This window comes from Scophthalmus maximus, chromosome 4 (assembly GCF_022379125.1).
Source record: "Scophthalmus maximus strain ysfricsl-2021 chromosome 4, ASM2237912v1, whole genome shotgun sequence".
In the NCBI taxonomy this organism is placed as follows: domain Eukaryota; kingdom Metazoa; phylum Chordata; class Actinopteri; order Pleuronectiformes; family Scophthalmidae; genus Scophthalmus; species Scophthalmus maximus.
In genome coordinates, this window is record NC_061518.1 from 16459836 (window position 1) to 16478869 (window position 19034).

General features: G+C 44.7%; 2 protein-coding genes across 5 annotated transcripts in view; one reads left to right on the forward strand and one right to left on the reverse strand.

Moving 5' to 3' along the window:
• Positions 1–80: 80 nt before the first annotated feature.
• On the forward strand, positions 81–8867 carry kif28 (kinesin family member 28). Of its 3 annotated transcripts, none has more exons than XM_035627626.2 (27): positions 81–643; positions 1344–1535; positions 1970–2020; positions 2160–2312; positions 2412–2447; positions 2562–2681; positions 2795–2902; positions 3286–3440; positions 3522–3633; positions 3749–3816; positions 3921–4063; positions 4169–4290; positions 4496–4586; positions 4689–4749; positions 4921–5044; positions 5132–5267; positions 5358–5476; positions 5592–5699; positions 5841–5933; positions 6060–6200; positions 6317–6387; positions 6630–6764; positions 7076–7242; positions 7321–7415; positions 7578–7710; positions 7895–8028; positions 8596–8867. In XM_035627626.2, the coding sequence occupies exons 1-27, from the start codon at positions 452–454 to the stop codon at positions 8752–8754; spliced, it is 3219 nt and encodes a 1072-aa protein (XP_035483519.1). In that variant the 5' UTR covers positions 81–451; the 3' UTR covers positions 8755–8867. The 3 variants fall into 3 exon arrangements, with proteins under 3 accessions (XP_035483519.1, XP_047187362.1, XP_047187363.1); XM_047331406.1 differs by having other exon boundaries at positions 7333–7415; XM_047331407.1 differs by lacking the exons at positions 7321–7415; positions 7578–7710; positions 7895–8028; positions 8596–8867 and having other exon boundaries at positions 6970–7219.
• LOC118301934 (frizzled-3-like) overlaps positions 8852–19034 on the reverse strand; it is a 28428-nt gene continuing 18245 nt past the window's right edge. For both annotated transcript variants that reach the window (XM_035627629.2, XM_035627630.2), the window contains exons 3-11: positions 17625–17821; positions 16779–17081; positions 16370–16532; positions 15733–16032; positions 15233–15484; positions 12692–12840; positions 11999–12113; positions 11322–11485; positions 8852–11225 (exon numbers count right to left, since the gene is read on the reverse strand). In XM_035627629.2, coding sequence (XP_035483522.2) covers positions 11003–11225; positions 11322–11485; positions 11999–12113; positions 12692–12840; positions 15233–15484; positions 15733–16032; positions 16370–16532; positions 16779–17081; positions 17625–17821 — 1866 coding nt within the window. In that variant the 3' untranslated portion in view covers positions 8852–11002. The remainder of the gene's footprint in view (positions 11226–11321; positions 11486–11998; positions 12114–12691; positions 12841–15232; positions 15485–15732; positions 16033–16369; positions 16533–16778; positions 17082–17624; positions 17822–19034) is intronic.

The window sequence follows — 19034 nt, forward strand, 5'->3', positions numbered from 1 at the left end:
GGAGGCGAGCCTCTAATTATTCTTGTAAAAAAAAAAAAAAGAAATCAAATGAAAAGGAATATTGGAAAAAGTCAGCGGCGCAATGTAAAACCTTCTGTAACTGTACCTGAAGTTACAGAAGTTGTCGCTCTAGTGTGATGGGGGATCTCATTCCAGATAATTGTGTATGAATGAATGTGTCTGACCACAGTGGTGGGACTGGAATGTAGCAGAAATACAGTGGTGTAAGGGTCCTGTATGAATTTGACTCCTGTTTCTCAGGGCGCTGCCTCAATCAATAATTCAAAGTGGTCGACAAGGTGAAAGTGAAACCAGACACATTGGCTTTTTAATTTTAAGCCACACATTGTTTGATTTACTTTGTGGTTGAGTCACATCCACATGAAAGCAACAAAATAAAATGTTTTCAGTAAATCTTCCTTTACACCACTGCCTCTGTCGCTCGCCCTGAATGTGTCAGTGTGTAATTCGACACGCACACACACACCGCTGCTCTCCTGTCCTGTGTGTGAGAGAGCTGATCGCTCAGTGTCCTCATCTGAGCTGGTACGGTACCGTCCTGCTGACGATGAAGGCTAAAGCCTCAGACATGCACAGCAAGGACTGTGTCAAAGTGGCCGTCAGAGTCCGGCCGTTCAACAAGGTCAGTGTCCGGTCCTTTTGTAGAATATGCAGTTTTTCTTATTTACCTGCTGTACGTGTATTACTATTATTATTATGTGGTTTGAGATACACATTATTATATGTAGCTATATAGTATTAAGTTTGATATTCTTTAAACTAGAGAGGATATTACCTCTAGTCTTAGCAGGCCAGCATGGATCTTTACCAGTTTATTGAAAAATGTAGACAAACTGAGGAGGATTTGACTTCATGCACATTTATTACTTTTCTACAGATAAGAGTAAAATACAATTCAGGATTTAACTTACTAAAATTACGGAATGAATGTTAAAATATGTGGCTTTGTAGCCTTGTTGCATGACCTCGTGTAGGTTGATGGGAAGTTGTGTTCTGTGTTGGAAAAGACCTGGAGACAAAGCAGAATCTTCCTCTGTAAACTAAATTATCAAACTATCCTGTAAAGAAGTGGGCAAAATTATTGGAACACAATTTTCTCTGAAATTAATTAAAACTGGGGAAAAGGCAATTGGCATCCATGATTCTGTATTCCATGATTTTATATAGACAGACACACAGCTATAGAGTTTTGATGTAACATTATTTTGAAATAATAAACAATAAATGAAAACTGGTATGATAAAGTTTATTTGAACCAAGTCAACTGAGACAATCCAAGTCCGTCCACACAGCCTTAAGAGAAATGTCTGTCCCTCACACAGAGAGAGAGGGATGCAGGCGGCCACTGCGTCGTCTCCATGGCGTCGAGCTCCATCACCATCCAGGACCCACGCGACCCTCAGAACCGCCGCTTGTTCTGCTTTGACTACGCCTACTGGTCCCACAGCGGCTTCTCTCAGGACCGCAGGGGCCTGTACGTCCCCGAGGAGGCTGGGGGCCGATACGCTGACCAGGTCGGCTCCAGGTTAACACATTACAAACCAACATTTGGGAGCACTCAATAGATAATATTAATATAACAATTATTTTATTTCTATAGCTCTTCTTTTTTTTTTAACACACAGTTACAAAGTGCTGCTCATAAATGTTACAATCTTCCGAATACAGGAATACATGCAAACAAACATACACCCATTAACACACACACATTAATTAAGCTTCCAACCAAATTCAATAATAACTTAAGGCAAAACAAAGTTTTATAAGAAGGGGAAAATATAGAAATAAGTTTTTCAGGGACCTTTTAAAACAAACCATAGGTTCAACAGATCTGATGGAAAGAGAAAGGTTGTTCATGAATTTTGTGGAGCAACAACCTCGAAAGCACGCTCACTTCTGGAAATGATACATACAGTAAATCTGTTCCTTGAATGTTTTCTTCCCCCAGGACAGTGTGTTCCAGGACCTTGGAGAGGGAATACTGGAAAATGCGCTGCAGGTAACCATCATCATACATTCATCACAAGGGTCTCGCTCCAGTGCAGACTGTTTTCATTCTGGGCTCCTTCACCAGCATGGACACGTTTGAGGTTGTATGGTCATTCATAACAGTAAATGTCCTGGACCAATGTCTGCAGGGTTACAACGCCACGCTGTTGGCCTACGGGCAGACCGGCTCTGGGAAGAGTTACTCGATGGTGGGCTACGGGCCCAACAAAGGCCTGGTTCCTAAACTCTGTGAGCGGCTGTTCGAGGCGATCGGAGAAAACAAGGACACCAGACAGTGTCAGGTGGAGTGTGTGTTTGTGTGTCTCTGTTCACCAGCACACTGTCGTCTTTGGTGGTTGTTCTGCTGAACGTCTTTGTTCTTGTTGTCCACACACACACAGGTCTTTTTCAGCATGATGGAAATCTATAATGAGCAGGTGAAGCAGCAACATTTTGTTTATCGTCCCTTTCTGTAAAGATGACGTTACCCTCTCCTCCTCCTTTTTATCCTCGATCATTTTTTTGTCTCTTCCCCCCACGTCGTCGTCCAGGTGATTGACCTGCTGTCCCGGGGGTCTCGTACCTCTGGAGGTCTCAGAGTTAGAGAGGAGCAGCAGAGAGGTTTCTACGTGGAGGGTCTCCGTACGGTCCCATGTGACAGTGCACAACAGGTGAGGGGGGTGAAAAGAGGGAAAAAGACAGTGCTGTATTTTATTAATATCTGCATCGTGCATTAGGAGACATAAAAAAAATACTAATAATAATTTTGTGAATATTTGCGTAGGTGGAGCAGTTGATGGAACAGGGAACGAGGACTCGAACAACAGCTGCCACTCACATGAACGCCAACAGTAGTCGCTCGCACATGCTGATCATCCTCCAGCTCAAACAGGTACAGGAGGCGCTTCCGCTTACTCAGTTTCTATTGGAATGAAGAAATGATAGAGTGCATAAGCATTTATCAAATAGGCAATGTTTTGCCTATTTGATAAATGCTTATGCACTCTATCAATTCTTGCACTTTGGGTAATATCTTCATGGTTGAATGCACTTATTGTAAGTTACTTTGGACAAAAGCATCTGCTGAATAAGATTGTTATTATTCCAGATCATACTGCACATTTTTGATCAATAATTGATTGATTTTTGAAATGGTTTTCATATTCACTCATATCCATGATTTGCATGCGTCTACGTATGTCACATGACAGTTTACATGCCCGCAGGTGTCTCCCTCTGTGTGGCAGCGTACTAATCACTGCGACGCCCTGTCAGATCTTTTCCAAGGAGAGCATCACGAAGCAGTCCAACATCAACCTGGTGGACCTGGCCGGCAGTGAGCGCCAGAGGTCGTCGGGGTCAGAGGCCGACAGACTCAAAGAGGGCACAGCCATCAACCTGAGCCTCACCACCCTGGGCAACGTCATCAGGTAAGACCAACTGGTTGGTTGAGATTTTGTTTCACTCGCTTCGTCTGTATTCGGCACGTCTTCTCTCCTCATCTCCTCCAGCGCTCTCGCCGATGTGGCGGTGGGGAAGAGGGTCGTCCATGTCCCTTACAGAGACTCCATCCTCACCAAGCTGCTGCAGTCGGCACTGGGAGGCAACAGTCGCACTGTAATGGTAACACACATTTAGAGAATACGGTGCTAACAAAGCACTGTGCCCAACAGCACACAGGAAGCTTTGCGGGGTCATCTTGGTTTTTAATTTTGTAAAAATTGATTTAATTTTCCAGATCGCCACGTTGAGCCCAGCTGATATCTGCTACGAGGAGTCGCTTTCTACACTGCGCTACGCTGAGAGGTACAACAAAGCATTCCTGCAGTGTGAAGTATAATGAATCCCTCAGTTCCTTTTATTCCAGCTGTACACCTCTAACAGACCTGTCCCCCCCCCCACTGCCTCAGGGCAAAGCGTATCCAGAACCGGGCGGTGGTGAACGAGAGCCCCACTGAGCGTCTGGTGAAAGAGCTGAAGGCCGAGAACGCCAAACTCCTGCAACGACTGAGCCGGCTGGGCCACGAGGGACGCAGAGCTCACGACGAGACCAGTAAGAATCAGTGTTACGGTCAAAATCAAACAGAGCTTGAAAGCTCAGGGCTGGAGAGGTCAACGTGCATTTAGGAGAGGTCAAGGTGAATGTTTGTGTGTGTAGAGGAGCTTCGTCAGCTGCTGACCCACAACGAACTCCAGATCAAGGCTATTCAGACTCTGTGGGAACAACACCTGCAGGAGGCGCTGAAGGACTGGGAGCAACAGTACGCCAACATCACACAGGTACACACACACATACACACACACACACACACACAATCAGAGATACTGATACACTCTCTGTAGCTTCAGATGATTTCCTTTGGAAAAAACATGAACACAGAAAGTAAATGCACTTGGTTAAGGTTTAGTTCATAAAGACATCTTTGCAGATGAACTCAGTGAATATTTTTGTGTCTTCTTCACAACGTCGCTGCGTCTCTGTCAGGAGAGGAGGATGATGCAGATGCATCCCTACATCCTGAACGTCAACGAGGACGCTCAGCTGTCTGGGGTTGTCAAGCTTTTCATCCAGGAGGGTGAGTCTGAGTGTCGCTCTCGTTCAGTTTACCTTTCAGACGGAGGTGCAGGGAGCGGATCACCACGGTGTTCAGTGTGTCGGATTTGTTTTGCTCTTCCAGGTGAATGGGACATCGGCCTGGGTGACTCTTCTCCGAGGTCCGTCTCCATTAAGGGTCTTGGGTGAGTTTTCAACACATCAGATCACGACCGGGAACAATGGAACATCACGAACCCGGAGCAAACACAGGGAGATGGGAGACACTCGTCTGTTCGCACGTGATGTCTACAAGTGGACGTGAATGATGACTTGACCTGGAGACTTACACACAATTAACGTGTTTCATGTGTCAGGATCCAGGAGCGTCACGCTGTTTTCAGGAATGAACAGCGTCGCGTGACACTGACCCCGCAGCCGGGGTCAAAGGTCATTGTCAATGGACATGATGTTTCTGAGACAACTGAGCTGCAGCACCTGGTGAGTCCCAACACAAACACAAACCGTGTGATATTACTGCTTGACACTCAGTTCAAATACACACAGGTAGTTTTTGTCTCCCTCCAGGATCGACTCATCCTAGGTTCCAACTGCACCTACCTGTTCGTTGGTTATCCGTCGGAGAGAGGTGGGGAGGACTGGGGCCGCTACGACTATGACTACTTCCAGTCTGAACTGGCTGCTGCCGAGGGCATCCACCTGGGTGAGTGGGAGGACCGAGAGCTGGAGGTGAAGGAAGACTTGTTTTTAGGGAGGAGAAAAATGCTGATATTATTCACGTGACTGTGTTCAGGTGAGTCCAGCGCTGGGTGCAGTCAGACAGACCCCAGTCTGCTCGCCGTTTTCTACGACTACATCAAACTGATGCCCATGGTGGCTGAAGCCAACCAGATGAGCCAGGAGCTCAACAAGGTGACGGTGTCAGATTCAGCACAAATGTTTTTCTTTTTTCCAATGGTCTCTCGTGATCATGGTTATGTATTTAAAATGAATAGGCACCTTCTCTCTGATGTCTGCTTGTTTGCAGGAGGTGGAGTTCAAGCTGGAGATCAAGAATTTGGCTCTGTCGGATTCAAAAGGTCACGATCTGGAGAAAGAGATTGTTGTCAGGGTCACGTCAACGGAGAGAAAACAGGCCGGTCTCCAGCTCTCTTTCTCTCTCTCTGTCTATCTTTCTCTTGAACATATAAGCATGTTCATAAATCCAGTTTCAAAGTTGATTTGGTGTTAGAATTTTTGTTTCTTTGTCTAAACTACTGTCCTACTCCCTCCTCAGGTGTGGATGTGGTCCAAGGCCAAGTTTGTGAACCGTAAATTCCTGATGGAAGAGGTCTACCAGCAGCATCAGGCCGAGCAGACTGGAGTCAGTGTAAGCAGATGGAATGACTTTAAAAAAATGTTCACTTATTAAAATCTCTAATAAAGTTGTACAACATCAACACAATAGTTAACTCTGTTTATTATACTCGATCTGTCTTGGGTTCCTGTTTGTCAGAGAGCAGAGGGGCTGCCTGCAGCTGCGTTACCCAGAGACAAAGACCCGTTCTGGGATCCAGTGGAGCCTCTGCTCCTGGGCTACGCTCACCTCTGGCTTCAGTCTTTGGCCTTCCGCATCCCTTTGGAAGAGCAGCTGGAGGTAGACGCACATAATGTGCCACATACACGCACACCCACATCCCCGTGTGACAGTATTGGGAGGTGTTGCAGTAGATACGTATTGAGCGACGACCGGCTGATTGTGTCTGTCCGCAGATACTTGGGTCAGAGGGCACAGAGGAGGCCATTCTCCAAGCACAGCTGGTTCCCTGCAACTTCACTGGCCTGTATAAGACACACACACACACACACACACACACACACACACACACACACGCACACACACACACACACGCACACACACACACACACGCACACACACACACACACACGCACACACACACACACGCACACACACACGCACACACACGCGCACGCACACACACGCATGCAGGCACGCACACACTGTAAGTCATCCTATTAAAATCACAGAGATCAGTATGAGTAAATAACCTTCCTCACTCTCCAGCCCACTTGGTGAAGACGACATCCTGATCGATCCGTCTGAGTTACTGGGACGACGACTGGACTTCCAGCTGGTCCTGGAACAGTGTTGTGGCCTGCGCTGGATCAGAGAGGCCCGAAACAGAGGGGTTCAATTTGGGTGAGACCTAGAGGGCGACAGGAGAATAGTCAGGAATTGTAGCATTCAGTGGAACAAGGAAATCACTTCAATGATTCGTTACATGAAGGACCTTGTTATTAACAATAATTCGATCTGTTCAGCAGACAACAATGTTAAAACAACAATGAGCTCCTGTTTAGCACATTGTAGCTCATTGTTGTTTTAACACCCATGTGCTGCACAGGCAGGTGTTCAGTGGTGCGAAGGACTGAGGGTGAAGTCTTTATTGGAGATGGGGAACATTAATATCCTCTGGCTTCACGTGGCCACAGGTGAGATTCTGTACTCAGTTTCAGGTTGTTCGACTGCAGCCAGCCTCTCTACACTCCAGCGGTGTGGCACAACGTCAACCCTCTGCTGGAGCACAGAGTCCACTTCGCTTCCCTCCACACCTCGCAGCGTCTGCTGGACTACCTGCAGAGCAGCGCCGTCGTGCTGGAGCTGTGGGGCCTTCAAGGTGAGCCTGGAGAAATGTATATTTCTTATTTAACTTACAGTCAAAGGTATCATTCAAGCATCTGAGCTTTCGTGTCAGACGGTTGCACAGACTTGGTATCGTCCCTGGAGGGAGTGAGGATGACCACAGAGGGCGTCTTCATCATCGACGAGGAAGGTCCAACAAACCCTGCCGTGAGTTTGATGTGACTCTGAATCCCTGCCTCAGGAGTCATCGTTCACTTTGTGCATCATAATACATTATGCTTTCACCTAAATGTTAGATAAGTTGTGCTTACAGGGCTTATATAAGTGTGTGTGCGTGTGTGTGTGTGTGTGTGTGTGTGTGGTTTGCAGCCTGTAAATTCGGCAGAGCTCAGCTGTTCAGTTAGAGCTCTTCAACAGGACGTGGAGGAACTAAAGAGTGTTAACACCTCGCTGAGGAAAGAAAATCAGAGTCTGAGAGAACAACTAAACACAGCCAGGAACGGTAAGTAACACACACACACACGCACACACACCGGAGGCTGCAAAATGTATGTTTTCATTCAAATGAGTAAACTGGAGTTTACATCACATGTACATTTTTTACATCAATCAAATTTGATGAAAGGAATACGTTGATTCATTCCCTCTCACACACTCACACACACCTTTCTCCCTTCTCATTTCAGGTGGGGGTGGTGGGCGTGGTCGGTCGGTGCGTCCCAGCTGCGATGCAGAATTTGCTCGCGCTCTCAAGGTCTTCTACCACAGCATGACCTCAGTCAGGGCTCAGCTGCAGCGCCTGCGCAGACACAGGCCCAGTGTATGTATCCGTGTCCGTCTGCAGTATTACAGTATTGGGAGCGTTTAACACAGTAAAGACACACACAGATTGAACGGTATTCAAGTAAAGTCTCAGTGAGATCACAGTGAAGTGTGAGGATCTCACTCACTTTCATAGACCAAAGATTTTCCCCCTGGCTATGTGGTTTTGCTCTTCCCGGACTAGACTGTGAAGTCAGGGAACATTTTCGGGAATCTTAGAAATGGTGCATAAGAGCCTATTTCATGAGCTTCTGTTATACCATGATGATATAAAATCTACATGTTGTCTTCAGCTATTTGTCAGTTAATCAGCTGTAAAAGAATCAAGAACATTGGTAAAGTTGTAGGCAACTGTATTTTAAAATCAGAGCAGCAACACAGGCTCCTGATCACTCCTGTTTTTGTAATGTTAGAAATTTTGATTGGAAAATTTCAAATGCATCAAGAAAATGAAAGGTCCATAGCTTGCATTAAGCCCTGGAACACTGCTGGGTATGTCTTAGTTTTTTTTTATTTTCTACACTTCCTAAATGTGGGATATTTGTATGTCTACTCTGTTTTCCAGGAGGAGTCTGACCTGCTGGGGCTCAGACTGATTACAGACGAGCAGAGTCGTCTGCTGAGAGACTTCTCAGAGCAGCTGGAACAGAGCGTCTCCACACTCAAGCAGGACGTCGCCGCAATTGTCCGTCGGAAACGGGAACGATCGGGAATCTGGTCTTGACTGAATAACTGGCCGTCGGTGGTGAATGTCTCCGGTCTTCATTTTAAAACACTGCAGAGATGTGAAGTGTGTTTCAACACATTAAAAACAACAGCACTGAAGTCTATAAAATCTTTATTAGACTGCATGTAAAACAGGTCAATACAGTTTCAAACTGCAAATAAATTAAAAGGCAAATACAACTCAAGTTTCACAATCCCCAATATTATCATGATCATATTTTCGCGCTGCAGTAGTTCACTCGCACATTACGACAGCATCACGAGAAATCAACGAGGCTATTCTTCCTCATGTCTGTCTGTGGGGACTGATGAGAAGAAAGATACATTTCATACATGAGGTTATTTTACTGTCGAATTAGAAGATGTCGTATTTACCGTCAGAGTCTCTCAGCATAACGGTTAATGTTTGTGAGCACTCGATACTTGCAACAGCACAGACGGTGTCTGTAGGTCCAAAAGAATATGAGTGGGCACATGTACAGGAGGAGAGGCAGAAGGCAGATGTGAGGCAGGTTAGTCATCACACAGGACAGACACTCTATGTACAACAGACAAGCAGGCAGCCGGTCGAAAGAAATTTCAAACAGGAGGAGAGAGAGAGGCAGCAGTGAAAGGCCAGAGACCGATAGGTACATTTGAACTGAAGAGGTAGAACGGGAAAAAACGTACAGCCAACTGTTGGACGGAGCGAGCTACAGACATCCTACTGATGTGTGTGTGTGTGTGTGTGTGCAGGTAAAGAGAAGGCTGAAGGTATAGGTGAGGTAGGTTAACTGGAACTTGAGGGTTTGTGGAACAAAACACACACGATAGGAAAACAGCGATATTATACACTTCCTGTAACATTTACTCAATAAATGTTAAGTAAATGTCAGAGAACACATAAAGCCTAATGACTGAAAATCTCTTTTTCTTAGTTTCACTGCCAATGATCTGTACGGCTCTGGACAAGTGTGAGCAACATAAGCACATGATCAAAGAGCCGATCAAGATAAAGATAAAGATCAAGTCTACTGGTGAAAACAACTTTTCAGTCATGTTGATGTTGACAGATTTCATAATTTGACTCCAGTCCAGCCGTTTGATCACGACCTGAATCATTAACAGTGCTCATTCTGAGGTTGGACAGAGGCTCTTGTGTGTTGTTCAGATTGCGAAGCAATTTTGAGGCGACTTCTAGACATTGACATTGGGATTTTATCACTAGGATCGGCTGGTTGACAACTAATTAAATGAATAGTGGTTGAGTTAACTACTGACTCGTCTTTCTTTGCAAAGCTGATGCCTCTTTGCGGAAGGTCCAGTGCTGAAATTGTCTCAGGCTGACCTGGAACAACCTCTGTGCCCGTTAAGAAAGTGCACAAGCATCATTCCAGTTCATTCCACACAACAACGTCCATATTACATTAGCCTCTCTCCGACTCATACTGTGTCTGTATTTCTTACTCAATCTCTCTCTCACACACACACACACACACACACACACATTATCACTGCGAGTATAAAAATATCTCACTAAACCACAGAGGTCCAAAACGTCACAAGAGGCCCATAATTGTCAGTGTCTAAAGCCACACAAAGAGAAACATTGTTCATTAAGAGCTGCAGTCTAAGACAAACAGACATATGGAATAATTAGATCCGCCTGACAGAGGTCAGGGGGAGGGAAAGGAGAGCACAAACCATTTAAGATTGTTACAAAAGCAATACTCGGCACTGGTCACATATTTAACAGTGTTCCTGTAAGTCCTGCAAGATGATACAGAATGATTATTGTGACCTGTGAGATGGGCCACAACAAAAACTGTGTCCATCCTCCAAAATGTAGGATCTGGTGAATCCTTCTACCACACCTGCAACAAACTGGAACCATCCAAGATACATCGTCTCCTCTTTCCACAGTTTGTCAGTTTCTGTTTAGTTTACTAAAAGATTCCCTGATACAGATGCCACCAAAGTCTGAAGAGGGGTTTCTCTTCATGTTGGTTCAGCCCGTCTGAGTTGATCAATCAGGAGTCAACTGCTGTGTAATTTCAAAGAAGTAAAACCAACCAGTCAAGCTCACGAACGAACGGACACGAAACATCACCACCACATCACTGACTGGTGCATTCTCCATCTTCACAGCGGAAAACTCTTACACACTATAAACACTGAAGTGTGCGTCTGCCGAGAGAGAAAATCTTCCTTGAAAAGACACCGATAGCGCCCTGACAATAGTTTCCTATAAAATCTCGTCACATCTCTCAGGCGCTGGTGCCGTCATTCTCAGCCACTCGACTGTTACTGTCCATGGTTCCGTGCGTGATGAGGGTCGGGGCGGCCGCGGACATGTCTCGGTGGCTGCCGTGCCTCGAGTTGCCATCTATCTGGTGGAGGCTGCTGTGAGTGGAGAGCGGGTGGTCGAGACGCGGCATGCTGCCGTGGAAGCTGCGCTGCTCTGTACCTCGGTAAACCACAGCATCGCTTCTGAGAGGAGGAGGAAAGAGGACAAAGACCCCGATTACTCTAAGTCACACCATCTGATAGAGTGAAACACGGAGGATTACAGGTGATCTTTTCTACCTGTCATCTCGGGTGCGCCTCAGGCTGCCGTGGTAGCTGGTCTTGCTGTGAACGCTGCTGGCTTTACTTCTGGTGGAGGCGGGGTGGCCGTGATGAGTTCTGATTGGTTCGTCCAGGTCGTCTAGGACGGCCAAGTGAGTGGAGGAGGCGTGGGTGGAGGTGCCCTGCAGGTAGATGGAAAGGAGAGGTCAAATAAGCGTGATAACAACAGAGGATGTTTGTTCGATAACTTGAAATAAGTTAAAATTGTTATTTTGTATCTGCTTATCTGCTTAGTATGTGTAATCCTCCTGAAGCTAGAGAAGCCTGAGGATTGCATGTGCTCGTGAGTTCAATGACTCACAGTTCTGTTATCAGATTGTATTATGTTGTATTATTATCAAACTATATTTCATTAATGACTGTATTTCTTTCTACTTTCTTTCTCTGACTGTGCAAATGAATGAGTGTTTATATTCATCCTGTGTTGTGCAATGTCCAGTGGGAGGAAGAAATGAGCAGCTGGAGAGCTCATGGACAGAAATAGATCAAATATAACAACAACACAGCTACATTGAGCCAGTGTAACAAGAACTACAACAACTAACCCTACCCCTTTTTGTTTTGTTGCCTCTACAACTGACATTACAAGGACTGCCTGTGACACCACTGTATCACTACGGTGTTTGCAGTCCTACCTGTGTGGACGTTCCTCTGGACTTCCTGATAACGGGGGTGTTGGGTTCACGCAGCAGAGACTGGGCAAAGTCCGGCTGCTCCTGCAGCACCTGGCGAGACTCGTTCACCCCACTGCTGCAGTGAGGAGAGAGAGCAGGGGCGGGGTTTTAAGGAGGAGAGACGAGTGGACGGAGCATGGGAAACGGGCGACAAGGGGTCGATCCACAAACAGCGGATAACGAGTTTAAAGTGAGGGAAGGGAGGAGGGGGACGCGCAGAATTGGAGGAGGGCAGAGGGTTATGAGACAGAAAATGAGAGGGAAGAGACAGAGAGAGGGAAAGGTGCAGGGTGGAGGGTCGGAGGGAGAGAGAAATGAAAAGCAAACAGACAGCCGAGGTAGAGAGTAGGAACAAAAGAACAGGAGGAAGAGGAGGAGGAGGGGGTTAATGTTATTGAAGGAGAGAGGACACAGGTGCAGAGGATGCCCATGTGTCACCATAGAGACAGACACTACATCTCCGTGTTCATTGTGAGTGGTGATTCTAAAAGTGCCGCTGGTTTATCTGTTTGAACTTCACATGGAAAATATAAACGTGGTTCATTCTATGACTCAGAATAATTTTTCCTAATAAGCAAATTGACTGAAGATACCACAAGGGAGGGCAAACGCATGACTAGAAACAAACAGAGAGCTTCCACACTCTCATCTTACTCTTTGCGTCTGCGTCCGTGCAGGAAACTGGCCCATTCGAAACAGGTCTTCTTACTGCCCACCCAAAAAACAGAGGGAATCCCCACCACCAGCATCATCAGGTATTTCATCAGGAACAAAACCATGACTGGCCGGTTGGTCTGCTCCACCTGACGAGGACAGGAACGTTAAATATTAACTTCACAATGATCAAATAAAGACAGCAGGAGGTTGTCTAAACGATGGCTGCTCTGCAGTCAGGTTGGAGAACAACAGTATCTGCCAACAGAGGGCAGTGGTTTACTGCAGTTGTGTGTATGATTGGATCATGGTACAAACCAAATGTAGCTGGTTTAAAGATACAATCTCACTTTACAGAATCCAAAAATGTCTCCTAACTCAATGCTGATTTTTTTTTAAAAATATCGACTAAGTCTGTGTTGAGCTTTTCTGCCCCTGATGGCGTCTTTCTGAAAGATACAACTTTACTCTGACATTGTCAGCACTTTGTTTTAGTGGTCTTACACTGCTGTGGATTTAAAAAAAAAAATATATATATATATATGTACACATCATTTTTGTTAGTTTTAGTTGAATGTTGACTGATATAACAATAAGTGGATAATGGAAAGAAGTTCCATTTCTGTTCCAACTGTGTGTTTACGGTGTTTAATTCAATCAAAATCAGAGACTCGATAGAGGAACAGCCTGACAATTAAGATTAAATCTAGATAAAGATGATATTCACAAAGTATTTAAGCATTCATGATATTGCCTAAGGTGACTCCCAGAGGAGTACAATCTACAACGACTAACAAAGCTTAGTCGTTTCTTTGAAAAGAAACGAAGAAAAAAAACAGGGAGAGAGAAAATTGGTGATATCTCAGATTTTGGTCCTGCAAATTTCCACCCATGCGCATATACACATAACTAAAGTGAACAATACCACCAGAGTCTTCAATTATCCCAAAACATGATATTTTATCCTCTTACACACACTAACATTTGCAGACAACCCCCCAGGGGAAAGATCAAATAACACAGCAATATTGAAATTCCACAGCTACAATAGGACGTAAAGGGGGTCTCTTCACACACGCGCACGCGCACACGCACACACACACACACACACACACACACACACACACACACACACACACACACACACACACACACACACACACACACACACACGCAGTGTCAGTCACCAATTAGCGGACACTTCTTTTATCACATCACTGAAACATCACTCTGCTCTACTCACAACAAAAAGGGAAACAAAATGCTTCACAATCATTTTTCATCTGTAGTGTGTGAGACAATCTGTGGGCAATCTTTTATTGCATTGTGTGTGTGTGTACCTGTTACACGGACTGTTCATGTCTGCATTGTGCACATTTATGTGGTTATTAATTTAGCAGCAGACGGTATGAAACATCTCACTCCCGCCGCTCTTCAAAACGGCTACAAAGACGTTTCAGAGCACAGGCAGCAGAGCATGACTGAGCAAGCCCTGAGAGAGCGAGAGTGAGTGAGTACAGGGGAAGAAGGGGGAGTATGAGTAGAAGTGTGTGTGAGAACCAGCAGAGAGAGCGAAAGACAAAGAGACAAAGAAACAGAGTAAAAAAGAGATGGCAGTCTAGTGTGGAGTTGGTCTTGAGAGCCGTATTAGCTGAGCTAATGATGTATGCTGCTCCCTTCACTCACAAATACCTACTCACTCAGCCGTACCACACGTGTCTCTCACCCACGCACTCGAACACACAATCCAGTCTTTGCTCATTGTTTTAGTTTATTTCTACTTTGGTCTCGTTTTCGTAGTTTTGTACATTTTTTCAATAGGTTATAATAACATCGTACTCGAGGTGATTGCTCAGATGTTGGAGACTGAAATGTCAAAGTCTGACGAGACAAGAGCCATCAGACGACAGTCAGGCAGTAAGTAATACAGGTTGTAAAAAAAAGTTATTTGAAAAAGAAAACTACAGCTATCAGCTAACAGTTTCATGATCCATCAGACTCAGTTACTTTGGTGAGTACACAGTTATCTGACAAGTGAGGGTCAAAATATGATGATGATAACGCTCAGGTTGTGAAAAAGCAGAATGTTCATTTGACGATCTGGTGTCCATCATGAGTATGTGTGTAACTGCACAGGTCTTTTTACGAGAGACCATGTTAACTCAACTCTCACACACAAATAAACGTATCCCAGTCACTAAATGAGGCGAAATATCCTGTATCCTCCCCAGTGGGCCGCTGACTTCTTCACACCAGCTCACTCCGACACTGTGACAACACTCACCGACGGTGTGAGTGAGTGAGGTACAGAGAGCTGCGATAGCTAAAGAGAAATCCTGTGCAGAGTTTGTCTGTGTATTTGTTTTCAGTGTCTAGCCAGGTGACGGCATATCCTGAGCAGTCACCTGTTTCCAGACAGAAGGTGGGGAATGATTTTAATGAGCCTCTCTTCACAAATGACACAAACCAGTGAGGCATACTTAGTCTGGGTAAGGATAGCAACTTTACACAGCCTTTCATAAACACATTTTCTCTGTGTACCTTGTATGGACAGGGGATGTGATAGCGCCTGCAGTTCTCCTCCATCCATGTTGTCTCCCACTTGTCACGGTAGGTGTGTTCGTACAGGTAGCACCCGATCACGGTCAACAGGGGCACGAGGTAGAGCACAGAGAACACTCCGATTCGAATCATGAACTTGACTAGTTTGGTCTGGTTTTCCTTCTCCAGAGGGATCTCCATGCGCACACGATTCAGAGCCACGATGCCCACTAACAGGAGAGAGACGCCAACCTGAAGAGAGAGAGAAAATTTTAGATCAACATTGAAAACTAAATATACTTACCATACCATCACCCGATTACGGATATGTAAACAGAACAAAACACTGTCAACCATCCATCCATTAACTAATCTGTCCTTAAATTTCAGCCAACAATCCCTACTTACATGATTTCTTTAACCTGGTGAACCTACCATCCCGCCCATCACTTCTTTCCTCCACCCACCACCCCACCCATTCGTCTTGTGACTGTACTCACCGCCACATTGAGGCAGAGCGGTGCCAGAACAAACCACCTCAGGGCGTCTATATCATACAGGCCTATGAAACACACTCCACTGATGCCATCTCCTTCAATTTTGTTCAGGGCCAACAGGGCGACAGTCAGGGCCCCTGGGAGCCCCCAGGCGACAGCATGGAAGAGGAGGGCTTTCTTCTCAATGGCCTCACTTCCCCATTTAGGCACAGCGGCCAGGAACCAAGTAATCGTCAGTATGACCCACCACAAGCTGCCGGCCATGGTGAAGAAATACAGGACCATGAAGAACAAGGTGCATACCTGAGAGAGAGGAGAGTTGGTTTAATTCATATACATGTATGAAACAGCAATAAGTACATGTGTGACAACTAAAAGGGAGAACATGTTTACCTGTAAATTACTGTACATCATGCATTAAATTGGTTATGATCAATCATGAATCAACACATCGAAAGTAAGTGGTTTCAATGAAATCTATTTCCAATTTTATCACTACACATTATCCAAGGTAAAGTGTAGCTAATGTTTTTATTCTGAAAAATCTGACATTTGGGGAAATGGTATATCTTACTAGTGACAGGCTTCTTACAAATCAAAAGCATTGACATTAAAAACCAGTGCTAACTGAAACTCCCACCTTGTTGTGTGAACCTTGTGTTATGGTTGAAGCTCTGAACTGAGAAGGGCTGACTGCATTGCAAGCCACCCTGTCTTCCAACAGGAAACCAAGGAAAAACACCAGCGACACCATGACATAACACACAGCGTAGAAGATGATTGGACGCTCTGGGTATCGAAACCTAATGGGGCAAAAAAAAGAAAACAACGATTTGTATCGTATGTTCTTTCCACATTCCTTCTTAAATTATTTACCAACTGCCTTTAACTTCAATTTTTGCAATCAAGTTACTTTGGAAATTGTTGTATAAACTGTACAGAAATGTTTACACAATCCATAAAACTTCTTGACGGCTCACTAAAATGTTCTCATAAATCACACTCAGTAAGTTGACATCAGATTTAGAAAAACACTCTTCCATTCGAACCTGGTGACATCGATGAGAAATGTCAGGAAAGTGAAGAGCGTTGCAGACAGACAGACAATGGAGACGACTCCTATGAAGTATCGGGTAAAGGTCAGCTCCTGCTGGTTGAAGAACATCGAGGGGCATGGGGCAGAACAGTCCTTCTTGCCCATGAAAGAGTAGCCTAGATCTGGGTCAACTTTGAGCTCTCTGGGGCACCAGAAACCGTAGTCCCTCTGCACAGTCATGGACGACTGGTCGGTGGGGTCAGAGTCTGTTAGCAGGTCCTCTGGGCGAGGATAGGGCTCATCACAGTCTGGGAACCTGCAAAGAGATGTATTATGTTAGATCACGCAGAATAATCTTCATTGATATTAATTAGTAGAATGAATTATTAAAATCACTTCTTAGTACATATATCACAATAAATGTCAACAATAGTACAGTCTCCAAAACGACCTATAGCTTAAATCAACACCTCTCTTAAACATTTTAAATATAAAAAAGACAGACAGGGCATGGCCAGCAACCAGGAAGAAAGCTACTTGTAAAGATTTAAAGAAATAGGATGCTGCTGTATTGAGATAGAGAAAAGGAAACCAGAGGTGGAAGAAAGAAAAACAGCAGCAAGATGCTGAAAAACAGTTAAGTTTGTTTGATGTGGAGTTGAGGTTTTAATGAGTTCAAAGAGAAGCAGCAAGCAGTGCAGATTTGAAATCTATGCTTTACACATATTGCAGCCTCAGTGCTGGATAAATATACTGTGCATAAGCAAAACGACCAGAATAACATTACTCATATTATCAAACGCTTCATGAGACGGTTTATACTATTTAGTACTGAGTTGATTTAAAATTAAACACATACCTGCTACACTCCATGTCATCTGGCCAGGCTACGCCAAACACCTCCATGAGTTTGTGGCACTCGTCTTTGGCCCGCTGGCACAGAGAGCGACATGGCATGGACACCTGGCCGTAGACCGTACACACCGGGGCGTACAGGGCACACAGGAACATCCTCAGGTCATCGCTGCACACCAGGTTCACCATGGGATGAAAAGGCTACAGGAGAGAGAGAGAGACGGAAACAAAAAGACAGAGATGTTATAAATGTTGAAAACTGACACAAAGCTGAAATTGTTGGGTCAAGCAACACGCACGTACACACACACAGACTCAGGAAGCAGTTATTTGCTATCAACAGCACATATTCAACCTGAAACAGCAAAGAGGATGGAGGGAGAGCGAGAGTAGACGTTTGTTCTAATTCCTCTGCGGCAATTTATTCTACTCAGTATTCCATCAATATTTAGAAGCTCATGAAATATGTACAGATGTAAATCATATTACAAACCATCTCCTTGAAGTGGAGGAAAGAAAAACAGACCTCTGAAGGCTGAGCCAGAGCCATGTGTCAATACACTGAATAAACCAACAACAAGGCGATCCAGAATGTTCTAAAGGTTAGAGACTCTGGCTTTTGACCTTCAGGTTGCTGGCTCAAGTCCACAGACAGAATGGAAAACTGTGAGCGATGGAATGGACATTAAGCACCCTCAGCTTTTAAGTCGCCATACTTTGGCCATTTACAGGTTAAACATTTTATTTGGTTGGTCTACCAGAATAGGTTTGGATGGTGTAATGTTCAAAATATGATTTGTCTCGTAGCGTACATCCCTGCAGCACCTCTTTTCCCCGCCCATCTGAAAATCATCTGTCCAGTCTGCTCTGATTAGTCAGTTGACTGTTTCACATAATTTAGGAGCAGTGTTTTCTGTGAGAATGACTCTTTGCTGCTAACTTTGGCTTTTGTAACTTTACAGACCTTTTATATAAAAAAAGAAAGAAAATAATTTAAAAAAAGTTATGACATTAGGCTAAAGACATAAACCTGGAAATCATAATATGGGCACTTATCAGCTCCTGCAAATTTTCTTTGCAGGCTTCATGGTTTTTTCGGTTTGGCTGAGTGCTACAGAGCAAAACCACCACAGCTATGAGGATTTGTCAGAGGTATAAAGCAGCGTATCCAGTATCTCATCGTCTCTTCTGAAGAGATTCTCTTTTTAGCTGTAAGTTAGTTTCGCTGTGGCTGTCAGGTGATTTATTTTTTGTATATATTTTGTTTGCATGTCCACAGTGCATTGTTAGGGTTGTGTGTCCAAAGTAACCTGCATCTATTCAGCTCCTTAAAAGTTAATATTATCTGGCTAGACTGATGCTGATGAGTTTCCACTGCAGCTTCGACAAGAGAGAACATGAAGCAGAGCAGAGC

Excerpts from the sequence above, each read along its gene's own strand:
- kif28 (XM_035627626.2), top strand. The coding sequence starts at position 452 with ATGTGTCAGTGTGTAATTCGACACGCACACACACACCGCTGCTCTCCT. Across the intron at positions 3,634-3,748 it reads GCAACAGTCGCACTGTAATG|ATCGCCACGTTGAGCCCAGC; the intron begins GTAACACACATT and ends TTAATTTTCCAG. Across the intron at positions 7,243-7,320 it reads GGAGCTGTGGGGCCTTCAAG|ACGGTTGCACAGACTTGGTA; the intron begins GTGAGCCTGGAG and ends CTTTCGTGTCAG.